The sequence below is a fragment of the Manihot esculenta genome, chromosome 1 (genome assembly GCF_001659605.2).
Source record: "Manihot esculenta cultivar AM560-2 chromosome 1, M.esculenta_v8, whole genome shotgun sequence".
Classification (NCBI taxonomy): Eukaryota; Viridiplantae; Streptophyta; class Magnoliopsida; order Malpighiales; family Euphorbiaceae; genus Manihot; species Manihot esculenta.
This window is the reverse complement of record NC_035161.2, coordinates 38,271,769-38,287,700: the sequence shown is the minus strand read 5'-3', so window position 1 is coordinate 38,287,700 and position 15,932 is coordinate 38,271,769. Positions and strand designations below refer to the sequence as shown.

The 15,932-nt window shown below is 33.8% G+C and overlaps 3 protein-coding genes across 5 annotated transcripts; all 3 read right to left on the bottom strand.

Moving 5' to 3' along the window:
- Positions 1-1,175: 1,175 nt before the first annotated feature.
- Positions 1,176-5,385, bottom strand: LOC110611998 (pentatricopeptide repeat-containing protein At2g30780). 3 transcript variants are annotated; one of them, XM_021752618.2, is made up of 4 exons: positions 4,815-5,385; positions 3,061-4,300; positions 2,097-2,190; positions 1,176-1,614 (listed from the first exon to the last, which is right to left on the bottom strand). In XM_021752618.2, exons 1-2 carry the CDS (start codon positions 5,223-5,225, stop codon positions 3,176-3,178), a joined length of 1,536 nt encoding a protein of 511 aa, XP_021608310.1. In that variant the 5' UTR covers positions 5,226-5,385; the 3' UTR covers positions 1,176-1,614; positions 2,097-2,190; positions 3,061-3,175. The 3 variants fall into 3 exon arrangements, with proteins under 3 accessions (XP_021608310.1, XP_021608318.1, XP_021608300.1); XM_021752626.2 differs by having other exon boundaries at positions 2,097-2,163; XM_021752608.2 differs by lacking the exon at positions 2,097-2,190.
- Positions 5,386-7,774: 2,389 nt separating this feature from the next.
- Positions 7,775-9,705, bottom strand: LOC110620303 (LRR receptor-like serine/threonine-protein kinase ER1). The gene has a single exon (XM_021763994.2). It carries the CDS (start codon positions 9,156-9,158, stop codon positions 7,947-7,949), a length of 1,212 nt encoding a protein of 403 aa, XP_021619686.1. The 5' UTR covers positions 9,159-9,705; the 3' UTR covers positions 7,775-7,946.
- A 2,884-nt stretch (positions 9,706-12,589) lies between these two features.
- On the bottom strand, positions 12,590-15,111 carry LOC110616601 (histidine-containing phosphotransfer protein 5). Its single transcript, XM_021759028.2, has 6 exons — positions 15,052-15,111; positions 14,604-14,734; positions 14,237-14,299; positions 13,861-13,932; positions 13,275-13,347; positions 12,590-12,640 (listed from the first exon to the last, which is right to left on the bottom strand). The coding sequence occupies exons 1-6, from the start codon at positions 15,109-15,111 to the stop codon at positions 12,590-12,592; spliced, it is 450 nt and encodes a 149-aa protein (XP_021614720.1).
- Positions 15,112-15,932: the final 821 nt, after the last annotated feature.

Sequence of the window (15,932 nt, the reverse complement as noted above, 5' to 3'; positions counted from 1 at the left end):
AAATCTAGTGATTCATACCTAAAGACACATCTTTACAACAATACAATATACTTGATATATTGCAATTAAAAATATAAAAAATAAAAAACTTTAGCACAGTGATATTAAAGTCATTTTAAAAATTAGAGATTTTAAGTTCACGATACAAATTTAATCAAAAAAGCATAGAAGAGCAGCCAAGGTAAGAAGGATGTATAGAGAAATCAATATCCCTCATTTAATTATCAATACAAAAACGTAATATTTTTGTATACTTAATAAAATTCATTTTACTAATCAAGTTTCAAATGATAAATATTATTTTTTCACTCCCATAATAAATAGTAAGAGATAGTTTTGAAAGATTTTTTAAAAATAAAATAAAATAAAATTATAATAATTAATTTATCTATTATTATAATGTAAAAATAAATAAATAATAATTATAAGATAATTAAAAAATAAAAATAGATAAAATTTCCAGAACGGCAGGAATAATATATTATCATAGTGTATAATTCAGTAAAGCTTCTGGAATGAGAAAAAGCAATTACCAATGAAAGACAGATATAATAGACGGAAAACTTTGTTTTCTGCGGAGTGAAGCAATGGTAGGGGTCTTCTCATTGGCTCAGCTGCCCTATTAACTTTTCAGACCTCACCCCGTCAGCCACCATCTTCTTCTCACAAGGAGCTGAAATTTTCACACAACTGTACAAACAGAATAAACCAACACTCCCATCACTCTCAATTCTCGCACAGAATAAACCAACATGTTTGGAGTTTCAATTGGGTCTGACTGTGCTGGGGATGGAAAAGGGGTTTCTTTGCCAAAAGCGAGTTATGAAGCTAAGTTCAACAAAGGATCCTGAAAGCAACTTAGAGTTTGCCGATCAAGAATATACAAACATCTCATGAGAGATTAGAATTCAGACATCATTCATTGTTCAAGTTACCAGCTTAATAGCGTCTTTGCAGTGCCAACTGCTGCAATTCACAATCCAACGTAACTGTCAATAAACATTTCCACAAAAATGATTCGACTATAGGCCCTCTTAAAGCACTGATCTTCGTCATCATCATTATGAAATTGAAAACATCAGCAAAACACGATCTACCCCAGCAAACTTTAACTCCTCACCACCCTGAAAGTACTCCAGCATCACTTGAAAAAAAAACATGTTTGCACATGCAGGAAAAAAGAGAAAAAACGTGTCTAAATTGGTAAAATACAAGGTTCCAGAATATCGGATAATATTCTACATGACAACTTCAGCAATTGAAAAAACTAAAATTGTTGATTTATTCAGTTGTAAACTACAAAACTCAACTCAATGGATAAATTCAGCCCACCAGCTAGGATTTTGTTTGAGCGTGATGATGAGCAAACAATAGTATCTCTTACAAGGTTAACCTTAATGTACGGCAGCCAGAACCAAAGGCAAAAGTTCACCCTATTCTCAGCTTTTGTAGTATTAACATAATTTAGTCAATCTAGGCAGGATACAGGACGCTAGGCAGGAATCATGACAAAAAAACACACCACCCTGCCACTTCTTGCTGAATTTCATTTCAGTTTCCGTGAGCATTCAGCAGTCTCGCAGTCATTGTCCATCACACAAAACACCAAGTTTTCTGCATTGTATACATCAATTAAATATCAAGCCAACCAAGACAGAAAGGGAGAGAATCAACATTTCTTATTTCAAATACAGGTTATGCAACATTTTATGTAGTCTTAAGAAGGAACGAAGGAGAGACCTAGCAGGAAGAAAGCAATACATATTCTGGAGCATCCTCTGAGAGAGAGAGAGAGAGAGATGATGTTCAATACACAAAGACTTTATCCACCGTATTACATTTTTTCTCATCAGGATTAAAAGGATGTCGCCAAACATTATTGGTAAAAGTATCTTTTTACTACAGATAAGTAACATTCCAGCTTCCAATTTGAAAAGCATACTGATTCATCTATACTTCTAACAAATCATATAATAGCAAAAATTCATAAACTAACTTTGGAATGACCATTGCAATAATTTACAACCTTATCACGAAATCATATAATAGCAAAAACACAAACTAACTTTGGAAAGACCATTGCAATATTTTCCAACCTTATTAAAACCATATCTGAGGGTGCATCAGTGCCAAGAAAGGAGATCTTTCTGCATGCGCTCTCTCCTTCATTTTCCAGTAAAAGGAAGTGAGCTTGTATATACAAAGCATAAGTCCAATTAGATGCTTAGGAAATCCCCTAATATTACATACAAAGCCAGGTTGACAATCTGACATGATTAATTGAAAAATAACAATACTTGCTGAAAGTGGGGAAGAGGAATGGAAAGAAGATGCATTAGAAAATAAGCGAGTTCAGTTGGAGAATATAGATGACCGAAGTGGTTCCAAGGTTACAAACTTAAAATAAAATATCTTTATTTGGACGTAAAATAAAGAATAGGGGATTGATGGATAGCAGCAATTTTAGGATAAACAAAAAAGATTTTGATCGTAAGGAAGAAAGAAAGTGAAGGACAATGTATCCTTTCCTCAAGAAATAAACAATATAAATCACAATAAAAACAGAAAGTGGAAAATAATGGGGGATGGGGATTAGAAAACTGTGTTAACACTTGATGCCAAAACTAGACATGATCATCTCACCCAAATACGAAGGCAATGTAATTTTGCAGTCATAATGGCATTGTTAAGATCAAAATTTATTATGCTCTCAATAAAGTTTTTGTAGGAAGGGGTGCTCTTTGATGAGAAGTAGAATAGTTTAACTACCGTACTTAAAGATTGCAAGTGGTGGCCTAAAGGATGCACAAATTACCTATACCTTAGGCAATCTCATCCTATGAGCTTAAAAGTTCAAAATGCAATACATAGGTCTCCTTGCATACCAACTGGTCCTAGGTATAGTTCGTAATTGAGAAGATCCATGTATATGCTTGCAACATAAGAAAGAATATGAACTATCAGCCAGTATCAGAAAATTTCAAACTGATATGATAGATATATACGACATAACAAGATTAAAACAAAAATAGATGAGGGCCAGTATCAAACTCTGTGTACCTATGAATTACTGGAAATTTCAATCCAATATTAAGTTTTGATGAACCATTCACACAATCAGCTGAATGCCTTCTGCAGTTTGCGATGCATGGTATGCGACCATGTTAGCAGGTTATTATGATGGAGATGCACCTAGAGGAATCCCATGTCCATGCTTGTACATCAAAGCTATTACTTGCTCAACCTTATCCCTTTGACCACAGTTTAAATAGGCATTGTACAATATCACAAATGTCTTTTTTGTGCGGTCCAAGTTGAAGTTCTCCATCTCATCAAGGACCCTCTCCATCTCATCTAGGCGCTTTTGTGATGCATACATAACCATTTTACAATGATATAGAGAGCGACAGATTTTCCATCCTGCATATTCAGCGCGTTTTACAAAGGCTGCAAGCCTGTCAACTGCATTGCATCTAAAATAGCATGTAATAATGCTCCGCATCACTCTGATGGTTGTTACAGTGGTTTGTCGCTGGAATGCCTCATTGATAAAGTTCTCCATTTCCTCTAAAAGATCATTCTTTGAATAAACCCCAATCAACAATATATTCAACCAAGGTCTATATTCCTCCACCGGAATAAGCTTCAATAGTGCCTCAATCTTTTTGATTCTTTCTTTGATTGAACTTTTACAATATGCACAAATCATGGCCCTGATCAATGGCCTTTCATTGATGTTTACATGATCTTTTACCAATTCATATGTCTTTTCCATCTTTTCTAAATTCCCAGAATGTGCATAGCCTCGTAGCATTAGCAAGTAGGTATTAAGATCAGGCTTAACAGGACCTTCCTTCATCATCTGAAAAGTATTTTCCATACTATCCCACATCCAAGCAGTGACGTAACCAGCAATTAAATTATTGTACGTGATCAAGTTTGGCAAGATATTTAAGCACTTTAACTCCTCGAATGTTGCCTCCATGTGATCAATCAGTAATGACCGACCATAGACTGATATAAGAATGTTATATGTTACAACTGAAGGACCAAAATCTACTTCCTTTTTCAAGTCACGGAACAATGACTGACATTTATCAGTATGACCATTGTACATGTAGGCACCCATCAATGCGTTATATGTACAAGTTTTCTTAGCACGCTTGCTACTAGCCTCAGCAAACAGCTCAACTGCAAGATCAATATTCTTAGCTCTACCAGCAACTGCAATACACTTGGCATACTCCTCTGGTTTCATCGGATTGCTCCTCTCAGCTTGTTTTCTTCTCCAACTTAAGACCTGAAAACAAACTTTTAAATGTGCATCTACACTTCAAAGATAAGAAAACAAAATCCATCACCCAAATATGCAAGGAGCTCGTAGTTAATATATTTTTGTGTTTCTAGCCCAAATCTTATGTAGTTTCAATCTATTGCAACAGTCCAAAAACTTTCTCACAAAAATAAGAATCCTGCGAACATCCTCATCCTTATGTAAATCGGTTGAATCTACCCCATTGTGCTTTAAATGAAACCTAAATCTCGGTATCTTTTGATGAAGAAACATATGTAACAGTCTAATGGGACAATTTCAAACAAAAAGATTACTGTGTATAAGCCATTCCAAAGAAATTTCCAAAAAGTAATGAAAAGAAAATTCAGACAAGTGCAGATGCTCCCAATAACATATCAGCTTAAACATACAAATGAATGGGCTTGCTGATCGAGAAACAAAACAAAGAACAACCAGAGATAAATACTAAGAAAGCCAAACAAGAAAAAGGAAACACAGTAAAATAGATGCAAAACAATACCTCTATGGCTAAGTGACGCCAAGACATCAACTGCTTCAGGAGTTCAATAAAAGCGGATCCATCGAAATACCTCCTAAACAACGAGTCACCCTTCTCCTCCAAAAGCCCAGTAACCTTATCAAAATCCCCAACATGTTGAACCAATTCATCCCGCAAAAGAGACACCTTTTCGTTCAAATCCTGCCTGGCTTTGGTTTCAACTTGAGAGAGCTTGTCGGAAAAAAGCGGAATAATGGAAGGGAACAAATTGAGGGGCGCCGAAGTGTGAGTCTGCAAGCGGGCAAGTCTGCAAACTGGGGAATTGATGAGGCCGAAGGGGAAAGTGGCCAAAGTAAGGGAGACAGTAGGGGATCTGTGCCGGCAAAGCAGCTCTGCTTGGGCTGCATCCGAGATTTTGAACGCTCTCTTCATTGCCTGGTAATTGGCATAGTTCCAAATTGTAGCTTTCGAGGGTTTTAGGAGGGTTTATCAAAAGAATTGATGAGATGTTTAAGGCGAGGGGATTTGGAGAGGAGCGATGCTGATGGGACTCCTCGATGGTCGAGAGTAGTGCATCCCTCTCAGAAGCTATTCCCGGGTATGGGTTGGAAATAAAACGGGGATCCAAAGAAGACCCAACTCTGGGCTTGATTGGGCTTTGTTTAGAGAGTGGGCTGGACGAGAAAATTTCTTGGTTCCCAATATCAAAGGAGTGTGTCATGCTTAAAACTAATTTCTTGTTTTTATTTTTATTTCAATGATATTATTATGTCTGAAAATCCTATAAAATTAATTTTTTTTTTTGTAATCCATTACTACATCAATTAATTAAAATAAGGACCTTGCATATTCTTCTTGATTTTTCTTCTAATATGCAGTGTTTATGACTCTCAAGTGGAGAGGAGAGGAGAGGAGAGGCCCCCTGTTGAAGCTATACATATAATCAGATGATCATTAGCAGGAGCTAGAGGCCCATAACATTATGTTAGAAATAATAATGGCTTAGTCAATGAATGGGTTGGGTTGGGTTTTTTGGCTGCTTTGATTCTAGATTCGGGCTGGACTGTGGTTTGGGCTTTGAATTGGGCTAGTTGGATGTTCTCTTTTGGGTTTATACGGGCCACTCCCTTTTTATTTTCTGTTTTAAACTGAAATTGGAAATCGAAACAGAATCTAAAATATTTCAAATTTATTCAAATGCACTTCCTATCGAATTAATATGTGAGTATAGACCGCTCGTTATACGTTGCGATGTAGGTTTTGTTGATTGCAACTGCTGCATCTATAAAAAAAAGACCTTACCAATAAGAGACTTGAGTTGAGGGCTCCTACTTGAATTAAATGACATTATCCTTTTCTTCTCTTTTCTTTTTATTTCTTCATTATTGTACAATTAAATAGATAAGCTATTATATTATATTCACTAGTAAAATTAATTATTTTTTGAATATTAAAATAAAATGCTATAATTTTATATTAATTTATTAATATTTTGTAAAATTATTAATATGTAATTAAGGTTTCTAGTATTTTAATATTTTTAATAAATTAATATTAATAATGTTGATTAAAATATTACATAAATAATAAAATTATAAATAAAAAAATATATAATTAAAATTTTTTTTTAACCTGTAACCTTGCCATTACGCATAATATTAAAGTTGATATATATTTTTGTGACAAAATGAGAAGTTGGGAGACCATTTATCCTAATATATATATGACTTGGCATTCTTCTTGTTAATGGGAAAATAGAAGCAGAATCTAACTTATGCACTTTAATTAATTGGGCTGGCTTTGCTTTGTATGTTGGAATATTTACTTTTTAATTACTATGGGATAAGATGCTAATTTTATATATTTGAAAACAGCTGATAAATTTTTAAATAATATAATATACATATATATATTAATTATTTTACCTATTAATAATAATAATTATATATAATTTACCAAATATCTAATGTATATAAATTAATATAAACTTTCATCTGTTAGTAAACTATTAATTATATCTATAGTTAAATTCAATTGATGGATTTGTATAAATATTATTTTTAATTAAAAATAAATAAAATTTTATATTTAAACGTTATGTAAACGCTAATTTTGACTTTTAAGAATGAAATGAAATGACATGAATCTTCCAAAGGGGACAAACAAATAAAGAAAACACATTGAGTTTAATAAAAGAAGGGGGAGCAAGTAAAGCCATAGGGAAGTGGGTATTTTTAAAATCTTTACACAGATTGACTGTGGGAAATTCCCAACTAAACCTACACAACAAGTCAGTTTAAAAAGTGAAATAGTCCGTAAGATTGAGCCTTGGGCTAAGCGATGGATTTTGGTCTGCTGCATCATGTGCCTCTAAACCTAATCCCCATTTTTCTCATTTTTTAACATAGCCCTTTACAACTGCCTGAACATGAACAACAAGTGGTATGTGATTTTAACCCATAACTCATCATCCTAATGTTTTTGTTTTAAGATTTGCTTTAATGGGGTTTTCTTTTTTCTTTTTAAATCTCAATGGCAATGATTATGCAAATCAGGACAGATGAAAAGGGAGGGGGGGGGGGGATATCATGAAGACTTCCAGGTGAGTGATGAATGTTAGTTCAGCTTCAGAAGATGTAGTGAAAGCTGCCTCAAAAAGTAAAAAAGCTGAGCCAGCAGCCTTTGAAAACCTCATGAGACAGGACCGTCTCCACCTTTCTTTTCTTTTTTTTGAATAAATCAAATTTAATTAACTTGTCAAAATCTTTCATCTAAATATTTTAAACTAAATTTATAAATGAATATATATTCACTTTCCTTTTCAATATGATAATTTAGTTGAAAAAAATACAATTTATTTATTAATTTTTTAATATAATATGAATTGAAAAAGTAAATTTTATTAGTTTTAATAATAACTTGATAATTAGAATAGCGTGAGAAAGAGGAAAGAAAAAGCATCCATCCATACGTCCCTTTAAGGTAAATAAGAAACCTTCAATTAGTATTGACATTACCAAAAATTAATAAAATTTTCTCATCAAAATATGATCTCCCTTATTTTCATCATTTACCAAAATTAAGATTGCATTTTAAAAAAAATATTTGAATATGAATATCTTTGTACCCTTCATATTTTCCATAATTGCAACTTTACCCATTCCACTCGCTGCACTCTGCTGTTGGTCTAGTCTTCTGTTTCCCTGCCTTCAACGGGCACGACGTCTGTACGGGCGGGACCATACAATTATACTGCAAACACAACGAGCTGCTTAATGGAATATCAACCGCCGGATTAATCTCAATCCCCGTTAGATAATTGTGCTGCAAGTACAATATTCTTATACTCGCCGCCATTAAACTGTCCACGAAACTCCCTGGCACTTTACCGGTAAACCGGTTATTGTTCAGGTACAGATTTTGTACGGTTGAGAGCATGGGCGATATTCGACCCCATAATCTGTTGTAGCTAAGATCAACGGTCTCTATTGTCACCTGATGGAGCGGTTGAACCGGACCGGTGAATAGATTTCTCTGCAATTGGAGGTTGGTTATTGGAAATGTGAAGACTCGGCTCGGAATGATACCACTAAACTGGTTCATGCTTAGGTCCAGGTAGTTTAGCTGGTATAGCCGGTACAGTAACCGGTCCACGGGTCCGCTGAGCCGATTCCATGAAAGAGAGAGGTAACGAAGCGAGGAAGGGAGAGAATATGGGGAAAGCGAACCGGAGAGCTCGTTGTGTTTCAAATCGAGCCGAGTCAGTGACTGCGATAGAAATGGAGGGACCCATCCGGAGAGGCGGTTGTGGCAGAGAATGACATTCGATAATTCCGGTATGGTACCGATTGAGTGAGGAATCTCTCCGCTAAGCTGATTGTAGCTGAGATCAAGAGTTCTGAGATTGCGCAGCTGGCCTATAGTTGACGGAATCCCACCGGAGAGGAAGTTTCTGCTGATGGCGAGGAAACGGAGGTCTTTCAATTGCGAAATAGATGGCGGCAGTAAACCAATAATCCGGCCTGGTACAACAGAGAACTCAACCAAAGCAGAGAGCTTACCAATAGCGGGGTCGAGGTGACCGATGAGACCTGGAGAACCAGCCCTTGGATCACCGAGGTTAAGAGAGATGACCTTGTCAACATCACAGTAAACACCGGCAAAGTTACAAGGATCGGAAGTAAAGTCCCAGGAAGCGAAGAAGTTGGAGCCCGGCATATCATCTAATCCCTTTCTAATGGATTGCAGAGCCAAGAAATCAATAGGGTCCAACATTGCAAGGGCACAGAATTTACATTGAAGAAGAGAGAAAACCAAGAAAATGCAAGAAACTAAAACTCCAAACTTGTGGTCTGCCATTAGCATATAGTAATTAGAAGTTGAGTGAAGAGAAGGGTTATATAGAGAAGAAAAAAGTAAGGTATAGAGAAGAGAAGAGTGCTTTTCCGTGAGAGAAGCGAAGCGAAGTGATTTCTCGTGGGAAATGTCGTGAAAGCTTTAATGGTGAAACTATCAGCATCAAAAGATTGTAGAAAGAGAGACAGTGGCTTTGAAGGGAAGCAACAAGAATAGAATAGGGAAACAGGGGAGTCTTGTTATTGAATCTTCCTCTCTCAAGGAAATAGCTTTTTTCATTATATTTGGCTTCTGGGAGAAGACGACACCACCACACACACACCTCCGTTCCTTTCACTTGCAGTTGTAATGTGTCCCTCGAGCGCTACATACAAGGTTGTTTGTGTATTTTATGTTTTTTTGGAAGCTTTGGTTCGGAGGGAAACGTTTGTCCGAGCCTACGTGTACGGGATGCCACTAGGTCTGGAGGCGGGGGTCACGTGACGGCGAGGTTCATATGCCTATGAAGGATGGAAGGAACGGCGGCGTACCACCCAGGTGAAGCGGTTTGAAGGATAAAGTGAAGAAAGGTTGCATGATATTTATATCACGGGCAGGAAGGTGTTTGACACGTAAAGTGAAATAAAGCCCTAGTCCCACACAGCAGCAGCAGCCAGCTGGCGGTCGTTCATCAAAGTACTTCTTTTTGTCTTTCTATGTGCAATGGATTCTTATTTCTTTTTTATGATTTATATATTTAGTTAGTTTCTGTCCAAAGCTAGAGAGATTAATCTCAATTTCTACCCATTCACATAACCCTCCTTCTTTTTCATTATTATTTTTTTTTTAATCAAAAGTAGGAATTCATTGTGATTGGGAAAGAGGTCCAAGAAAAAAGCACTAATCATCAGAACACACACAGACAATTGTGCTTTAAATTTAGGAGCTTGAAGGCATTTTGGGTCCACACTCAGAGTGGTAAATTTGCATGGGAAAGAGTGATTGCATCACCAAACCCAACAAACCCAATTAACCCCTACTCATCATCTATAAATGATTTTGTTGGGTGTCAATACATGAGCTACAACCACTCATTGCCGTGGGTGAAGAGTGAAGATTTGCCTTTTTCTATTGGGTGTGTGCTTGGATGAGAGAATTCCATTTACCCCACGACATGGGATATATCGGCGGTGATGATTTGGTGATTGTGCAATGAAATATTAAAGAGAGGATGAGATTATTATTGATTGCCTCCTGCTTGCACCAGTCCGTGATGATAGAGCTGGCAAATATTAATTCATCTCAGCTATATGCCTAAGGAGCAGTTATTGGGATATCCAATTCCCACATGGAACACCACAAGCATAACCTCTCATACAACAATATTTATCCTTTTGGTTGTATGTTCTATTTATCTATATATTCGTCACATAAATTAAAAAAATATTACTCTTTTTATTTATTTTTTTAATATCCCAAAATTATTATCTATTATTTTTTTACATATATTTAAATTATAAATTGATTATTATAACTATAATTAATAATTAAAACATCTTATAAAACAGAAGGAATATTAATTTAATTAAAACACTTCATTTTTAAATTATCATTGTAATTAATACATTATAAATATGAGTATATTAAGAATTAAATAAATAAATAGGAGTATATTAAGGAATATACATTTTAAAATAACAATAATAATAATAAAAAGGAAAGATTAAGGTAGGGGAATCTCCACTAAACACCAAATCCACATTAAAGCAGCTTCTTAATTAGCAGCCCACGATTTCCCTCACAAAAAGTGTGCCTCAAGCGGACACCATTTCATGATTTTTTCCATTTATTTCATTGATAAATGTTATTAATGTTGAATTCATTATTATCTCATCACAATGTGGATTTGGAGTCGCCAATTATTGTGTTTACAACTTATAATTAACCCTAAATCATAATGTCTACTCGGTCCGAATAGTGACCCTACCTGTACACCAGCAGACCTGATCATGGGTGGTGAGTACAATTTAGAAATGTTGGTTTAAAATCGTTGATTTTGATTTGGCGGAAGCATGAACTCAATTAGTCCGTAAAATCTTCAGATTTCCTGTTTCGATTTTCAACTCAATTACAATTTTAATTCAAAATTAACTGACTAGTTCTGATCCAATTTTATTTCTATTTAAGTTAATCACAAATTTAATTAATTTCTCCTTAATTTAAACCGATTCCATATTAACCCGGTGACGGCCAGATCTAACAGTAAGTATATGATTATAAAATTGTGGAACAATCTACAGGTGATCATTTCTCATTCTGGTTATTGTCGAGCACGTATGGATCAAATTTATAATATTATTGGATTTTTAAATCTTATTTAACAGTTTTGATTTTATTTTAATATCTCTCTTTTAGTTTTATTCAAAATGCCATCTCATAATCAGGATTATAGATATACTTTTGTTTTTATATGAATTAAAACACTATTGTTGATTTGATTAAATTAATAAAATTTTATTCAATCTTTCCATTAAAAATTAAATAAAATATACTAGTAAATTAACGAATAAATTATCATTTTAAATATAAAATAACTTATAATTTAAAATAAATGAGAAGGAAAAATAAATATAAATACTACCTCTCGCCCTCCCATAAAAATATATATTTTTTCTTCAGTTTCAAATTACAGATGATTTATTTATCAAATTCCTAATAAATTTCTATTTTATTTATATTAATTATAAATTTATGTGAAAAAAAAGAGAGTAAATTTAGTTAACGAAGATGAATGGAGTATTATATAGTGTTGGTAGACTTAATTTGGCAAGAAAAAACAAATTGAGTAGAAAATATCCGCTTAATTAAATTTCCACACCTTACTAAACTCGTTCCAACAAAAAAGCTGCAGCCACAAATGCAACTCGGGACCATGTCTCCTCAATAGCAAAGCTTTTATAAGTAGCAACCAGACTGCTTCATTCAATCCAGGACCACATATTGCCATTCAGAATTTATAACAACATGGGTTGACCTACTTAGAAATCTGCGGCATAACATTATCCTTCATGGGTTTATTGAAATTCAAGGCATATCTTGTTCCATACGACAATGAATATATAAACATCAAAAAGGCAATTAATCATTCATTTTGATGGCTACTGATCTGGTCTAAGCAATGTGTATGTGAAGGGCAACATAGAAGCTATGGCGTGAATGGAATAATACTCTATACAAATTCATCTGTCATTCATTTGCTGAGTTCCAGATTATTGATAGCAATAAAGGATGAATTTTGTCTACTCAAAATTACACGTTTAGCTAGCAATTAAAGTAATGACTATTCACATTGTCGCCCCCTGATATATAAGCTTTCAGGATATCAAAGTAGCTCAAGCTCAAACTTTAAATACTGCTGGCTGCTACAAAATGTGTTGCTACGGGATAAAATCAGTATTTGCTCATCGAAACTTAGAAACTGATCCACCAGATGCGACAATCTGCTGTTCCAGCTGCAGCGACCAACACATAGGGAAAAAGAGAGCGAGAGTGAGAAGCACAATTGCAGGCGGGAGAATGCCACACTCATATTTAGTAGAAGCGCTAAAACACAAAGGAGCACAGGCACACACCTGACTGAGGTCAGGTGAAACATTAAATTTGATAAAAAAAATTCACTTAGGATATGTTTCGTATGGTTAATGGTCAATGGTGCAATTTTTTCATGGAGTAGTTATGTCTAAAAAAAATTATTTTATGAAATTTGTTCAATATTGAAATGAGGTTAATTATTAATTTATTAATATTTTTCATATTTGATATAATAAAATGAGAAATAAAAGAAAATGAGAGTTTTTAAGATTTAATTTGATACAATATCATTCTGGGTATAAACCTAAAGTAAATTTTAACCCAAAATCAACCCTAACTCTCCTTCAACTCCATACCAAAGGTACTTTTAGTATTCATAAATGATCTTTTTCACAGTACATACTGGAAGCTTAATCAAATGAGGTTAAGTGGTGCAGCAGACAGATGGATCATAGATGGAGTTTCAGAGTTTATTATATGTACTTAACATGGCATTTTCCAATGAGATACACCATTAAAAGGACAGCCAGCCATTTTTGAAGTTTCTCAACTTACCCTGAATAAAGTTTGAAGTCTCGTCTTCAATTGACCATACTCATGATTCACTTGTTGAAGGCATCTCAAACACCTGCGTGAACATTTTTTCATCAATTAAGTTCCTTCACAGCCAAGCCATTAATGGATTCCACCAAAAATAAAAGGCTAGTATGCATCCAGGTCTGTACCCTTATATCATATAATGGAATGTGGACAGAAGTTTGTAGCGACTTACATTCAATTCTCCTTCTATGATCATTTTACACAAGCAAACAATTCAATCCTAAAAAGACAAAAACTAATTACCAATACTAGTTATTGCCAGAAATTAAAACAAAGCTCTCTTCCAAATTCCAATCAAGACCAGACTATCAAATCATTTGAGCAACTTTCCACTTTCAGAACCTCAAAAAATTTATTTGTAAACACGTAATCAAATTGGTTATTCTTATGCTTGTGGCCAATCGACACACCAAATTTTATTGAATACATGAAAAAAGTTTTGTGATTGGGAAAAATAAGGGTCCAAATTGAATACACCATATGAATATCCATTGAAGTAAGGGGGTAAAAATATGAAATACAATTATTAAATCAAGCTCACCATTCACGGTCTTGGGACTCGCAATGTGTTCTGAAGGCAATGCATGCATCTTTAATTCTAGCTGCACCAAAGCTGTTAACCATAGAAAGCAATTTTGTAAATTGAACGCTATAGAAAAGAAACAAGCTGAAGAGGAAAAAGATCCCTCTCAAATGAGAATACATTATCACAAAACGGAAGTAAAATGATCTCGCAAACCAGATCTAGCATCATCAAAGTTTCAAATGGTAGTTGTTTATTTCACAAAAACACAACTATTTAATGGATTTACTGATCAGCACTATCCATTCCCTTTAACAGTTGGAAGTGGTCTAAGTAATGACTAAAGTACAAATAAATGAATCAAATTGCCCAATTAAATGATATATACAAATACCTGATACTACTACCCTTCAATTGTTGAGCATGATAATCCAACTGTTTGAAATCCTTAGCTTCTCTGAGCATTTATCTCAAAAAAAAAAATATGAATTAAGTAAAATATTTCCATACATGCACGCGAACAAAGTAAACACTGCTACCAAAGTCGACCTAAAAAACAAAGAAGAGAACTCTATTTGGTTGACTTATTTCACAAGAAAAAAATTCAGACCAATTTTTATAAAATAATGTATGATTAGAAGAAAATGAAAATTTTATAAGTTAAAAAAAAACATTGTTCATTTAAATTAATAGAAAAAAAATTGAAAAAAGGGATATCCAAGAAAGTGAAAAGAAGAACACGGGTAAGAAAGAAAACTCACAAAGCTCTGGACATGTTGTTAAGAGCCTTCTCACAATCTGCAAAGAAGAGAGAAGCAACCTCCGTCACGAAATTAGGACTACTCTCGTCTTGCAGCTTCCGCACCTGAGTGAATTGACTGTCAACATATCCCTTCACCAAAACAAACAAAAAGCTCATAAACAGACACCCGAAAAATATTTATCTACAAAAATTATTCCCTCGGAAATTCATTCAATAGTAGGAACATCTACATAATATCATACAAATCCTTTGTTCCTTCAAAAAAATCATCGTCTTTATTTCTGATTTGTTCCTTCAAAAAAATCATCGTCTTTATTTCTGAGATGTAATTTTATCCTATTCTAATTATTCAGAAAGATAAGATATTCCCGGAGACACTTTCCGCAGAGATGAACGAAGTAAATTGGATCATACTCACAGCAGTTCATACATGAATATAAACTGACCTCGTAATACAGAGAAGCTGTGTAGACAGCAAGCTGACGCTGCAAAACGATAACGTCCATGAGAGTGTGAAATCAATGGGGAGATAAAGAAGAAGACGAATAAAGATCTTGGTGATTCTCTCTAACAGACTAGTTGAAATGCGGTAGCATTAGTAACTACTGAAGACGAAGGAGATTGGTTTTAGGAATAGAGACGAACTTATAGAAACCCACTAACTGATTCACTACGTTTGCGGGCTCTATTTGTTCTGCGTGAAAAATATTTAGGTTTAGGCTCAACGGCTAAGATAGGAAGTCTAATGTTCCTTTTAAAAAAAATTAGAATGAAGCCTTTTATTCTCTTAATAAATTTATTTGAAATAAATTCAGATTAATTGAATTATTAAATTTTATATACTTAGATGATTTATATTAAAAAAATATATTTAAATTTTTTTTAAAAAAAGCCTAATCTTATTGGAAAATATTATAATATTAAAAATTAAAAATATTAATAAAATTCATGTATAATACTTTAGAAAAATAATTTTTTTAAAAAATATTTAAAATTCATTAGCTCTTGTGTAAATAGTAATATTTTTATTTATATTTTTTGACGTCCAAACTGCTAAAATATTTGAAAATTTTCTTGAAAATATTCTGTGTGAAATAAGAGCCTTGTGACCTTTTTTTTTTTAAAAAAAGCTTTTACCCATACTATTCATTGGAATTTCCTTTTGTTTTTAATCAACGGAAGAATTTTGAGTCTTTTATCGTTTGAAAATTATACAATTTAAAATATTCTAATATCATTCAAATAATTAAATTTAAAATTTTAAACTAAATTTTAATTTTAATATTTATGTGTAAACATTTTTATATAAATAATTACAAATCTAGGA